General features: G+C 42.4%; 1 protein-coding gene across 2 annotated transcripts; it reads left to right on the top strand.

Annotated features, from left to right (window-relative positions):
- The first annotated feature begins 6576 nt into the window (after window positions 1-6576).
- LOC109866674 (cell division cycle-associated protein 4-like) lies at window positions 6577-12015 on the top strand. Of its 2 annotated transcripts, XM_031800856.1 has the most exons (3): window positions 6626-6867; window positions 8332-8411; window positions 10047-12015. In XM_031800856.1, exon 3 carries the CDS (start codon window positions 10054-10056, stop codon window positions 10858-10860), a length of 807 nt encoding a protein of 268 aa, XP_031656716.1. In that variant the 5' UTR covers window positions 6626-6867; window positions 8332-8411; window positions 10047-10053; the 3' UTR covers window positions 10861-12015. The 2 variants fall into 2 exon arrangements, with proteins under 2 accessions (XP_020311047.1, XP_031656716.1); XM_020455458.2 differs by lacking the exon at window positions 8332-8411 and having other exon boundaries at window positions 6577-6867.
- The last annotated feature ends 2238 nt before the right edge of the window (window positions 12016-14253 follow it).

Below are 14253 nucleotides of genomic sequence, written 5' to 3'. Positions count from 1 at the left end.
TTTGTGTAGTACTGACTCATAAGTAAGGCTGGGGGTTTTGCAGATGCAGGAGGTTACGACTGTTCAGAATGATGATATAATTTGAGGTTATGATTAATATGACTGTTTATAGATGTGATAGGTAAAGACCTTTGGAGTTTAATTAGGAAGATGGTAACTCTTTAAAGAACCGCCCAAAATTCCTAATGAGTTAATTGTTACATGATTAATTTAATTGGGTAACAGTTAAACATAGTTAGTTGATTAGATGAATAACAGTCATCATATTAATGAAAAGTAAAGTAACGACCCTACATTCCTAAAAAAATAATATACTTTTTACTCCATACAGTTTCCCTGACACCCAAAAGTACTCGTTATATTTTGAAAGCTTAGCAGGACAGGAAAATTGCCTAATTCACACACGTATCAAGAGAACATCCTTGGTCATTCTTACCTCCCCTGATCTAGCAGACTCACTAAACACATGCTTTGTTTGTAAATTACATCTGAGTGTTGGAGCGTGCCCCTGGCTAACCGTAAATTACAAAATATGGAAGTGATGCCGACTAGTTTGATTTTTATAAGCAATTTGAAAAGATTTATACTTTTACTTTTGATACTTAAGTATGTTTAAAACCTTTTTTTTTTTACTTTTACTCAAGTGGTATTTTACTGGGTGACTTTCACTTTAACTTCAGTAATTTTCTATTAAGTATCTTTACTTTTACTAAGTATGACAATTGGGTACTTTTCCACCACTGGCGCTATTGAATAGTGATAATCACATGCTGCTCTTCGATGTCCCAGGTTTGTGGCATTAAGTATTAAATAATTAAATCATACTTTTTTTTCTTTTTTTTAACCTTTATTTTACCAGGGAAAATACAAATTGAGACCTAGGTCTCTTTTTCAAATGTGCCCTGCACAATACAACACAAATATACATATTATACACAAAATATACATAACCATACATATTAAAATACAAAAACACAGTCAGGGAGGCACAAGTAAAACATCACAAATCACCCAGAAACACAGTTACATTCCTCCACAAATAAGTCCCCAATCAATACTCCCAATTAATACCCTAAACCGCCCGAACGGCAACAGAACATCAGTTACATAGTCCCCAATCAATACTCTAAACCGCCCCGAACGGCACCAGAACATCAGTTACATAGTCCCCAATCAATACTTTAAACCGCCCCGAATGGCACCAGAACATCAGTTACATAGTCCCCAATCAATACTTTAAACCGCCCCGAACGGCACCAGAACATCAGTTACATAGTCCCCAATCAATACTTTAAACCGCCCCGAATGGCACCAGAACATCAGTTACATAGTCCCCAAATAATACACTAAAACGCCCTGAACAGCACCAGAACATCAGTTACATAGTCCCCAATCAATACTCTAAACCGCCCGAACGGCACCAGAACATCAGTTACATAGTCCCCAAATAATACACTAAAACGCCCCGAACAGCACCAGAACATCAGTTACATAGTCCCCAATCAATACTCTAAACCGCCCCGAACGGCACCAGAACATCAGTTACATAGTCCCCAATCAATACACTAAAACGCCCCGAACAGCACCAGAACATCAGTTACATAGTCCCCAAATAATACACTAAAACGCCCCGAACAGCACCAGAACATCAGTTACATAGTCCCCAATCAATACTCTAAACCGCCCGAACGGCACCAGAACATCAGTTACATAGTCCCCAAATAATACACTAAAACGCCCCGAACAGCACCAGAACATCAGTTACATAGTCCCCAATCAATACTTTAAACCGCCCCGAATGGCACCAGAACATCAGTTACATAGTCCCCAAATAATACACTAAACCGCCCCGAACGGCACCAGAACATCAGTTACATAGTCCCCAATCAATACTTTAAACCGCCCCGAATGGCACCAGAACATCAGTTACATAGTCCCCAAATAATACACTAAAACGCCCCGAACAGCACCAGAACATCAGTTACATAGTCCCCAATCAATACTCTAAACCGCCCGAACGGCACCAGAACATCAGTTACATAGTCCCCAAATAATACACTAAAACGCCCCGAACAGCACCAGAACATCAGTTACATAGTCCCCAATCAATACTTTAAACCGCCCCGAATGGCACCAGAACATCAGTTACATAGTCCCCAAATAATACACTAAAACGCCCCGAACAGCACCAGAACATCAGTTACATAGTCCCCAATCAATACTTTAAACCGCCCCGAATGGCACCAGAACATCAGTTACATAGTCCCCAAATAATACACTAAAACGCCCCGAACAGCACCAGAACATCAGTTACATAGTCCCCAATCAATACTCTAAACCGCCCGAACGGCACCAGAACATCAGTTACATAGTCCCCAAATAATACACTAAAACGCCCCGAACAGCACCAGAACATCAGTTACATAGTCCCCAATCAATACTCTAAACCGCCCCGAACGGCACCAGAACATCAGTTACATAGTCCCCAATCAATACTTTAAACCGCCCCGAATGGCACCAGAACATCAGTTACATAGTCCCCAAATAATACACAAAAACGCCCCGAACGGCACCAGAACATCAGTTACATAGTCCCCAATCAATACTCTAAACCGCCCCGAACGGCACCAGAACATCAGTTACATAGTCCCCAAATAATACACTAAAACGCCCCGAACAGCACCAGAACATCAGTTACATAGTCCCCAATCAATACTCTAAACCGCCCGAACGGCACCAGAACATCAGTTACATAGTCCCCAAATAATACACTAAAACGCCCCGAACAGCACCAGAACATCAGTTACATAGTCCCCAATCAATACTCTAAACCGCCCCGAACGGCACCAGAACATCAGTTACATAGTCCCCAATCAATACTCTAAACCGCCCCAAACGGCACCAGAACATCAGTTACATAGTCCCCAATCAATACACTAAACCGCCCCGAATGGCACCAGAACATCAGTTACATAGTCCCCAAATAATACACTAAAACGCCCCGAACGGCACCAGAACATCAGTTACATAGTCCCCAATCAATACTCTAAACCGCCCCGAACGGCACCAGAACATCAGTTACATAGTCCCCAATCAGTACTCTAAACCGCCCCGAACGGCACCAGAACATCAGTTACATAGTCCCCAATCAATACTCTAAACCGCCCCGAACGGCACCAGAACATCAGTTACATAGTCCCCAATCAATACACTAAAACGCCCCGAACGGCACCAGAACATCAGTTACATAGTCCCCAATCAATACACTAAAACGCCCCGAACGGCACCAGAACATCAGTTACATAGTCCCCAATCAATACACTAAAACACCCCGAACGGCACCAGAACATCAGTTACATAGTCCCCAATCAATACTCTAAACCGCCCCGAACGGCACCAGAACATCAGTTACATAGTCCCCAATCAGTACTCTAAACCGCCCGAACGGCACCAGAACATCAGTTACATAGTCCCCAATCAATACTTTAAACCGCCCCGAATGGCACCAGAACATCAGTTACATAGTCCCCAATCAATACTCTAAACCGCCCCGAACGGCACCAGAACATCAGTTACATAGTCCCCAATCAATACACTAAAACGCCCCGAACGGCACCAGAACATCAGTTACATAGTCCCCAATCAATACACTAAAACGCCCAGAACGGCACCAGAACATCAGTTACATAGTCCCCAATCAATACACTAAAACACCCCGAACGGCACCAGAACATCAGTTACATAGTCCCCAATCAATACTCTAAACCGCCCCGAACGGCACCAGAACATCAGTTACATAGTCCCCAATCAGTACTCTAAACCGCCCGAACGGCACCAGAACATCAGTTACATAGTCCCCAATCAATACTTTAAACCGCCCCGAATGGCACCAGAACATCAGTTACATAGTCCCCAATCAGTACTCTAAACCGCCCGAACGGCACCAGAACATCAGTTACATAGTCCCCAATCAATACTCTAAACCGCCCCGAACGGCACCAGAACATCAGTTACATAGTCCCCAATCAATACTCTAAACCGCCCCGAACGGCACCAGAACATCAGTTACATAGTCCCCAATCAATACTCTAAACCGCCCCGAACGGCACCAGAACATCAGTAACATAGTCCCCAATCAATACTTTAAACCGCCCCGAATGGCACCAGAACATCAGTTACATAGTCCCCAATCAATACGAACGCCGTTCGGGGTGTTTTAGTGTATTATTTGGGGACTATGTAACTGATGTTCTGGTGTTTCAGCCTAGCTCAGTGCTTTCAGTTGTGGTGGGGCAGCCAGCGGAAAATACAGTGTTGGTAATGTTCTCTAGTTGCGCCATGATTGGCTCAGTGTTCTGTCACTGAGGGACACTACATCACTGCAAAAGCTAGCTGACCCTGGTCGTCAGTTCAACAGTGTTTCCAGCCAGCCGCACATTGGCTTCCAGGTTAAGCAAGCAGTGTGTGTCACGCCCTAACCTTAGTTTGCTTTGTTTTCTTTATTATGTTGGTTAGGTCAGGGTGTGAAAAGGGTGATATATGTGTTTTTGTATTGTCTAGGGGGTTTTGTAAGTCTATGGGTTTTCACTAGTCAAGGTATTTATATGTCTATGGTTATGTGTTAGTTGCCTGTGTCAGCACTATATTTAGCTTCACGTCCGTTTTGTTGTTTTTGTAGTTTGTTTATGTGTTTCTTCGTCGTCATTAAAGGAACATGTATTCATATCACGCTGCGCCTGGGTCTCCTCCATTCAACGAACGTGACAGTGTGTCAAGAAGCAGTGCGACCTTCGCCGAGTCCATTGGGGAGTTGCAGCAATGAGACAAGATCGTAACTACCAATTGGATATCACGAAAAAGGGAGTAACGCCATGTGCTGAAAAAGTTTGAATACATTAACCATGCTGTTAATCCAGCATGACTTCTGCCGCTTACAAAATAACTGGACACTCGGAACTGGGAAATCTCAGACTTCAGTGAGTTCAAGACAACTGGGAACTCAGATAAAACTAGCTACGACTGGGAAAATATGGAAAACTATTTTGAAAGGTCATCCAACTCGGGATTTCAGGTCTCTTTCTAGAGCCCGTAAGAAGGACCGCTGCGCCACCTTCCTGTTCAACTGAGCACAGCACAACAAGGTGAGTCCAAAAATATATTGTATGCTGCTGCATAAATGATTTAATATGCCAAGGAGATATGTATACTGTGGCCAAGAAAGTAATACTAAGTGTATGTTGTTTAGTAAGCTGTAGCAGCCCATGTGCCTCACCCTAATAATTTGGTCCCTTTCCCTCATAACTTAGTCTACTGTTCTGACTTGATGGTGCACATGTAGCCTATAGCCTGGTGCACATGTAGCCTATAGCCTCTTACAATAATCATTGAATATTGTAAGAGCTTTCATTGTTTGCTTATATGCCCCCTTTATTTATCCTACGGTTCAGGCTTGGTGTACAGGGAATATACTGTAAGAAGAGCCCATGTTCTGAATTCTGTCACTGTACATTTCAAAAGTGCTAAACAAATAGCTATATTGACTACGTCCGTCCTAGCTCACTCAATAATGTCTTAATCGAAATTATGGATTCCCTCCTATCCACTCGCCGTTCCCTTAAGCTATAGTTTGTACATCTCAAATGTCAGTAGAAACCACATTTGTTTAAGCAAGTCAGCCATATCAGCTATGTTTTTCAAAAAGGCAGTAAATGAGGCTGAATAAACTGTTTCGCTGCCAGACAAGGCTCCGCTGATAGCGAGGTGTAGTGGTGGTAAGGATTCACTCCATGTTGCTGTTGGGACAGCTTTATGTAGGTCCTAACAGTTTGTGGGCACCGTTTGTCACTGTTATAGTGCAATAAATGTATTGTTTAGTGTTGTGTTGTGGCTTTGCCGGCATGCATCCCCCCCAAAAAACATTGTTTGCGCCACCAATATTGACATGCTAAAATCGCCACCGTCTGTATGCATGCAGCAGCATCTACACTTAAACCACTAGATTATGTTTTCCATTGTGCCCTTTGGTTTATATGGTGATGGTAAAATAACTCACCATTGAGCTTTGTATCAAAAAGTGATTTGGGTGGGCCTCTTTGTATGTAAGAAGAGAACAGCATTTTCTTGTGTTTATCTACAATGCACTCATGCAGAAACTTGTGTCTATCATCATTAATTTAATTTAGACTGACAAATTACCAAACCCGGTCTCAGGCTTGGATAACATTGGAGGCCCCTTCGGTCTACACAGAGTTGGATAAAACTGCTTTTAGTTTTTTTGACCCCTTTATGTGGAACAATTTACAGATTATTAGATGATCTTGTCCCCCTTGGTCAGTTCAGAGTAATGATCTCTATGTTGATAAATGTGTCTGTTTTTCTTAGTGTTTTGTAATTTTGTGTATTGTATGTGTTTCAAGTATTTATGCAGGGCTCATCTGTAAAAGAGATCCTAGTCTCAGTATGACTTCTGTGTTAAAATAAATGTGAAAACTATATTTGTTTATTTGTTTTATTTAAACAACCTAATGCCTTTTCTTGTTGGAACAATAAAAGTGGCCAAAATTCTGCCTTTGAGTTATCCACATTGAAATGGGGTCTTTTATTTTGAAGGTTTCAGCATTACCATAACAACTTGACGTCATCATTTGTGCTGCTGGCAGAATACTGGTGTGGCGTCTTCTGTTTCTTTAGTGTGGCTTTTGTTCATGTTTTCCCCCATTTCAACAGACGGCCTGTCGATCAAGACCTATGTGTCCGCTCACGACAAGCAGCAGTGCTTCGAATCTGTGTCGGTGGAAGCTACGCCTTTAATTTGTTTATTCACGAAGATCACATGAACCCTCGGCTAAAAAAACGGATTTTGTAAAGGTAAGCCCAACACATTGAAATATGCATTACGTAATGTGTGTTGAGTGTAACGAGTTTTAAATGGTCAGTTTGCTCTTTAAAAATAAAAGTCCCCCGAAAGTGTTTCAAATGCGCGGTCGATTTCGAACGTAAGTTATCATGAAGTTTACGAGCGGTATTTAATGCTTTCCATCGATATTTGTTACACTGTAACCTCTGTTACCAGTAAGCAGACTGGTAATAAATCAGCACTTTGATGGGTTACATCCAGACCTGGTCCCAGGATACATTTTAAAACTACTTGTTGGCGCCTTCGGCGACCAGAATTTGGCCAGAATAACGTTAGATTGTCAATTCAAAATGGCCTCCTTTTCCCTCTAGGTTTTTATGTTCTTGTCTAAAAAGTAAATTAAAGAGGACGTCACAAACAACATGTAAAGTAATTTATCGTGGTGGACCAAGTTGTCTTGTTGTCTTATAATAATCTATGTTATACTGTAAACTTTTTGACACAGTATTTTCCGCATACTGCAGTTATACTGCACTCTGACTGCAATCTTTTTTCGTAAGGGATCATTTGACCTCTACACCAGTAGATGTAAATGATAAAACCTAGTAGCTCATCTTCAGTGTTTTCAAATTCCCCCCTTGCCACCCTCCAGGCCTCTTACATTGTGGAAGTGTTGAATAACCTCCACATACAGCTACTTCTAACAAAGCATGGTGCCTCCCTACCTACTGTGGCCGCTCCACCCATGTTCATGTCACTCCTCCGTTCGCCCCACGTCCTGATGTGGTCACAGTGCTGCCATTACTGGCCAGATGATGATGAGCTCTGGCTACATTCTCACAGTAGTAAAATCATGATTCATACATGAGGGGAGGTAAACTGCAATTAAATTCTCTGCAATTACTGTGTCCACAATACCGCAGTTGACTGCAGCAACTAAACTGCACCATTTTTTTGAGGGATAATATGTGGCCAAAAGGGCAGATGTTCATTTTATTGGGCAGTTATTTTTTTTTCTTTTGAAATTGACATTTTTATAAGAAAAAAAAGCCCATCAGTCTATTAAGGCCCTCTTGGAGTCTAATGTCACTGTCAAAGCAAACACCGGAAACTCAACTGTCCAATAGGTTTGTTACTGCAGTGCTGTGTACAAAGATGAAGTATTAAAATAAATCCAATCCACTGTAGGCAATTTGAACATCAGTTGACCTGTAAAGATTTTTGTTGCAATTTGCCATACAAGAGGCATCTAGGAGTGTATTCACCCTGGAAAATGCTCATAAATTGCTTCACGATTTGAGGTGTGGGAAATAAGTACATAGATGCAACTTCTTTTTTTGAAACATAAATGTCATTCCACTTTCAGTAAGTCACTTTCACATTGACCCTAAAAACAATGTACCTTTCTCAAATGACTGCAAATGGGCAAGGAAGTGAAATAGCTGCTGCTGTGTGTCCCCTGACATGTGGTGTAGTTTAGTCACGCTGCAGAGGATGTGTCGGCTTGCATTCTGGTCAATGTCTCTACAGTGCTGGGATGACGCTCTTGTGTCAGGTAGGCTAATCTCCCATGCCTTCATCTCAACCTTGACTGACCCCCCCCCCCCACACACATCTTCAATGTTGTGTGTTATCCTTATAGCTAACGGTTGTTAATTAAGATTTCCTCCTGTGATCTTTGTGACTATCAAACAAATCCTGTAATTTGCACAACAATTCCACCCTTCAAAATTATATATTTTTTGCATTATCTATGTGGTTCTTATTTTTCACCTGCAACTAACAGTTTGTTGGTTTGGTGTTCAAAACGATGCATACTACCTTCCCGCTTCCTGTAGCTCAAACAACCACACTAGGTTCTAACCCGATGTGACACAAACAACTTGGCATTGAGGAGGTAAAGCGGGCATTGTTATTAGCCTTTCATAGTTCCTCAGCACCTGGTCCCAGTAGCTGAGTTCTAGTGCATCTTCCCCTCCCCCCTCCCACACACATGGGTCACCCAGTGACATTGGATGTAATGTGCATTGACATGTTGGAACTGTCATATGTGTTGTCCCTGCTCTAGTTGCATGTTTGTCACTTATTCTCCCGCAGCTCTGGTTGGCTGGCCGCCGTGGCTGGAGGCAAGTGTCCAACACTCGTCTCAGTTCTGGATGTATGTACAAAGTGCTGTTTAGCCATTTTCAGTGTGTGTCTGCCATTTTATTGGTACTCGGTGTGATATTTTGGGTTAATATTACTAATGCTTGCATCAGAAGCGGGTTATTTTTTTCAATTGAAGACACAATGCTTGAATTGACAAAGGTCCAATCTCCACATCTTCATGTTTCGCCTTTCTTGCAAATGGCTAAAACAAGTCTGTGTATGTGTTTTATTTTATGGCCACAGTATGTACTTTTGAAAATGATTTACCAATACTGACATTGGTTGGAATATGCTCTTGACTGTTAACAAACTGTTTTTTTTTTGTTGATGTAACTCTTTGTCTGTAAACATGATTTTTTTTTGACTCCCTCTGTCTTAAAAGGCATTTACTAAAATGTCATATTAGAAGACGTGGCTGTTGGCCCAGATAATCGGCAGAGATAGTATCAGTTCAGACGAATGCCTTTCTGCCATTGTTCCTCTTTCTATCCCTCTACCATAGCACACACACAAGCCTTGTTATCGGTTTCAAGACTGGAGAGCTAGTGTGCTCCAATCACAAGAATTCTGGTAGCAAATTATATATTTCTTTATCAGTGGGGATCTAAGTTGGATGTTCCACTTAGCTGGCACCTTCCAGGTCTGTCTGAAAAGACCTTGAAGAGTTAAGAACAGAAACCGTTGTTCAATACCCATCATAACGCCTCGTGTATGTGCCTGTCCATACCCGTAGGAAAGGTGAAGCAAAGTAAATGTACACAAGTACATTACTGATAATATCTTTGATTTTCAGGTGCACTCAGGATGTACATTTCATTTCTAGCCTTAGCAAATTGTCATTACAGCCTTTTGAAATCTTGATATTCTAGTATGTTTTATTAAGAACTCTTATTACAATAAGTAAATAGGGCTTTTGACATCTTTACAGAACAATATAAAACACTGAAATACTAAGCTTAACATGCTAAACAGGTGAATGGAAAAGGCTAATTATTAAAAAGCTTTATGTTCTAACCAAAGTCCTATTTGGCTCCACCCACAGGGCCAACATGTACTCCAAGGGCACCAAACGCAAGTTCTTTGACAGTGTGGACGCGGCGATGGACAACAAGGCGGCGTTGTACAGCCGGCAGCGCCAGTCCCTGCTGGACATGTCTCTGATCAAGCTGCAGCTGTGCCACATGCTGGTGGAGCCCAACATGTGCCGCTCGGTCCTCATTGCCAACACGGTGCGCCATATCCGGGAGGAGATGACCCATGACGGTAGCTGGCAGTTGGTCACTGAGGCTTTCGGCGGCTCTGGCCCATCTGACCACCTGGTGGCCACCGAGGTTTTGTGTCGGTCATCGGCGCTGGAGCAGCAGGGCGGTGGGCCCAAGCTCTACTCGGTGATGGGCTACGATGGTTGCCGCGAGGAAGAAGTGGTAACGGACGAGGCTCTCTGTTCTGTGACATTTAGCGACGGGGCCCCGTCCCTCTTGGGGACCATCGACCACTGCTGGGACAGGGCAGAACTGAGAATGGCGGCGGTAGAGAACCGGGTCATCAAAGACTCCGGTTCAGAGGTCGAGTCTGGGGAGGGGGCTAAAACGGTGATGGGGCAGGTGTTTGGGACGTTCGAGATCAAAAATGTCGCCCCTGGGTCAGACCTGGCACTAGAGGAGCTGTTCTCAGCCGTTGATGCCTCGTATTATGACTTGGACACCATGCTCACAAGCATTCAGAGCACCCCCAAGATGGGGCCTTACAACCTTCTGGACAGCATGGCCTCCTCCCACGGCCCCACGTCCAACTCCAGCTGTAGAACCGATCTCAGTGAACTTGACCACATTATGGAGATCATTGTCGGCTCATAGCTTATAGACTTAAAACTTGACTGTTTGGTTGAACTTGTGCCTCTGACTTTTTGTCTTGTATGTGTGAACATACAGTATCTACATACCTTCCTCTGTATGGAAAGTGAGTCTCCATGCAATGCCTTTTTTTTTATCTGAGAGGTTAACAGTTTCTCAAGTTCACCATACTTATTTATTATGTTTACTTTGTATTTCAATGTGTACTCTTTTTGGTTTAAATTATTGTACCTATTACACTACATGAATTCAGAGCAGCACAACATTTACATTAATAATCTTTTTTGAAAGAAAATATGTGTAGTTAAAGTATATATGTTTTACTATAGAGACAGTCTGGGAATTGTTCTCGACTGTCTTTTTATTTTTTACATTTATAAAGCAAGAACGATTGCACAAAGCTCAATGTGTGATTAGCGACTAATTTACCTAGTCTTTCACAGGTTTATCTCTGGTTGTGTCTTTGAGCTACAAGAGCAAATGGGCATTGTTGAAACCGTGAATTATGTTCAGTATGCTCACAATGTGATCTTGGTCTATGGTTTGGTGCTATATGCACTATGTACAGTATTCCTAATGAACACATGGCCTTGCACCAGACAGTTCCATCTTGCACTGCGGCTAGCTGTCACCTAGCATGTGGTGCCATTTGTTTGCTATTAAAGTTAGATGTTCTTATATTGTCTCCTTACAAGTGAATAATTATAATGGGTATATGTCTAATTTTCTGTTATGACTTATTTATTTATTAATTTCAATCATATGGTGATGTTCAACCTTGGCAATACTAACGGTTGCAGAAGCTTTTCACCTTTCAAACATCAATTTGTATTTGGTTTCTTGACTTTCTTTGCATACTTTTGGTTTGAATAAGGTCATTACTTCACTAATCTGAGAACGTGCAAAGAATTGTGCTTTTCAGCCGACCTACTCCAACAGAGTGGCTTATTTTTACCACGTTCAAAGCCTGCACTCGGCCACAAGATAATATTGTGAGTAAACAACTGATTTCTAATTAAACAGCCATGAGGTGGGAGACGTTTCTTTTTTATATAATGAAGTTGACATGCATGACAATGAGCTTGAGAAGATGATGCTTTTCATGAGTAAACTAGCAGTTTATACCATTTTTTAATAAAGGTTCCAAAATCATATGAATGAATTGTGTGCTTATCCAGTATTTTGAGTTTTTCTGCCAATCTGAACGAAAGAGCCCTTTTCTTATTCAAAACAATCACGTCTCTGATTCAAATTCGTAGGATTTCCTGCTTAAAAAATCATTCCTGCTGCTGGCGATTTCAACTACTCACGTACCGCTAGGAATTCAGACACTGCAGTGAATTCAAGGACAGCCCTAACCAGGACTTGAATCCCAGTCCCAGACTTGAATGTCAACCCAATACCTTAGCTGTTATGAAAAGTTCCGGACCTCTTAATGAGGTTGTTCTTAGGTTAAGGTCACTACACCCTTCCTTTGCACTTCTCTATCTCAAGCCCCTCACCGTTATACCAATAGATCTGAGCCTCTTGGTCTAACCCGGACGACGCTGGGCCAATTGTTTCCTGCCCTCTGGGACTCACAATCACGGCCGGTTGTGATAGAGCCTGGAATCGTATCCAGGATCTGTAGTAACGCCTCTAGGCTTTGTTGACAAACTCCCAGAAAAGTTATGTTACTCTTGTGGTATGCCATATTAAAGGCTCAGTGCAGTCAAAAACATGATTTGCCTGTGTTTCATATATACACTACATGACCAAAAGTATGTGTACACCTGCTCGTTCAACATCCCATTCCAAAATCATAGGCATTAATATGGAGTTGGTCCTTGCTGCTATAACAGCCTCCACTCTTCTGGGAAGGCTTTCCACTAGATGTTGGAACATTGCTACTATAACAGCCTCCACTCTTCTGGGAAGGCTTTCCACTAGATGTTGGAACATTGCTGCAGGGACTTGCTTCCATTCAGCCAAAAGAGCATTTGTGAGGTCGGGCACTGATGTTGTGCGGTTAGGTCTGGCTTGCAGTCGGTGTTCCAATTCATCCCAAAGGTGGGGTTGAGGTCAGGGTTCTGTGCAGGCCATTAAAGTTCTTCCACACCGATCTTGACACACCATTTCTGTATGGGCATCGCTTTATGCATGGGGTGCATTGTCATGCTGAAAGAGGAAAGGGCCTTCCCCAAAATGTTGCCACAAAGTTGGAAGCACAGAATTGTCTATGTCATTATACTGGACACTCTAAATGTACAGTAGCCCTTATCCAGCTATACAGTTAGCTAAACACTCATTCAAATAACTCTGAGAAGCATGGTTCCGTTTTGGAAGTTGACTTGAATCACTGTGTGAAACTGCAACAAACACGAAAAGTACATGTTTTTAGTTACAGTAGTATAGAGCACAGAATGGCTTACACATTAACTGCACTAAATAAGGAATGAGTACTCTAGAGTACTCTAGATTTAAATATAAAATAAGGTTACTAGAATGCTGTATTCTTGATATTGCTAAGCTAGGTGTCCCTAGGGAGAAATAGCACTGAAGCTAATGCAAAGTTTTTAACAGCTAACTCAATTCTTCATCTTTTACAGAAACATGAAAAGTGACAAACTTTTATCTTGTGTTAATAAACAAATGTACTTAGACATTGTGTCTTACAAAGCTTATAAAGAAGGACTAACTACTCTGTCACACTTGCACATCTTACACATTGCTTGACTTCGGAAACTGCTTCCTGTCACATGACACAAACAGGTCAATTCTACGCTGCTGCACTTAAACAGACACTAGGGGGTGCTAAACAACTAACAGGTCCAAAACACTCCCTGCCTGGGGTCTTTAACAATCCCATATAAACCTAACTCTGACCACTGAGGTCTTCTGAAGAAAGAAGGAAAACTACTTCGGAGATAGGCCGAGAGAAGTAGTTCCCTCCTTGACAACTTTCACTTTGACTTTCCTCACCATCCTGTCCCGGCTGGGAAGGGTCTTCACAACGATGGCCATTCATTTATTTTACCCTGACTGTCCTTCATTAAGACAACATCCCCTTCTTTAAGATCTGGCCTCTTGTCCTGCCACTTGCATTGGCTGTGCAGCGTGCAGAGATACTCCTTCCAAAAGGTGTCCGCTAGACTTTGTACCTGCTTCCACTCTTGCTTGTAGAGTCCTACTTCCCTGAACTTGGCTGGTGGAGGAGGGGGGACCCCAGTCTTCTGGGTCAAGAGCATAGCTGGAGTGAGGATGAGGGGTGTTTCTGGGTCTGAAGATACTGGGGTGAGATGCCTGGCATTCATCACAGCAGTGACCTTGGTAATCAGTGTTGTCAGGACTGTGTAAGGTGTGAAGATCCACCTTTGAGGAGCATGTAGTCGAGGATACGACGTGCAATGCCAATCA

The sequence above is a fragment of the Oncorhynchus kisutch genome, linkage group LG21 (assembly GCF_002021735.2).
Source record: "Oncorhynchus kisutch isolate 150728-3 linkage group LG21, Okis_V2, whole genome shotgun sequence".
NCBI classification, from domain to species: Eukaryota; Metazoa; Chordata; class Actinopteri; order Salmoniformes; family Salmonidae; genus Oncorhynchus; species Oncorhynchus kisutch.
This window is presented reverse-complemented; position numbering and strand designations above follow the sequence as displayed.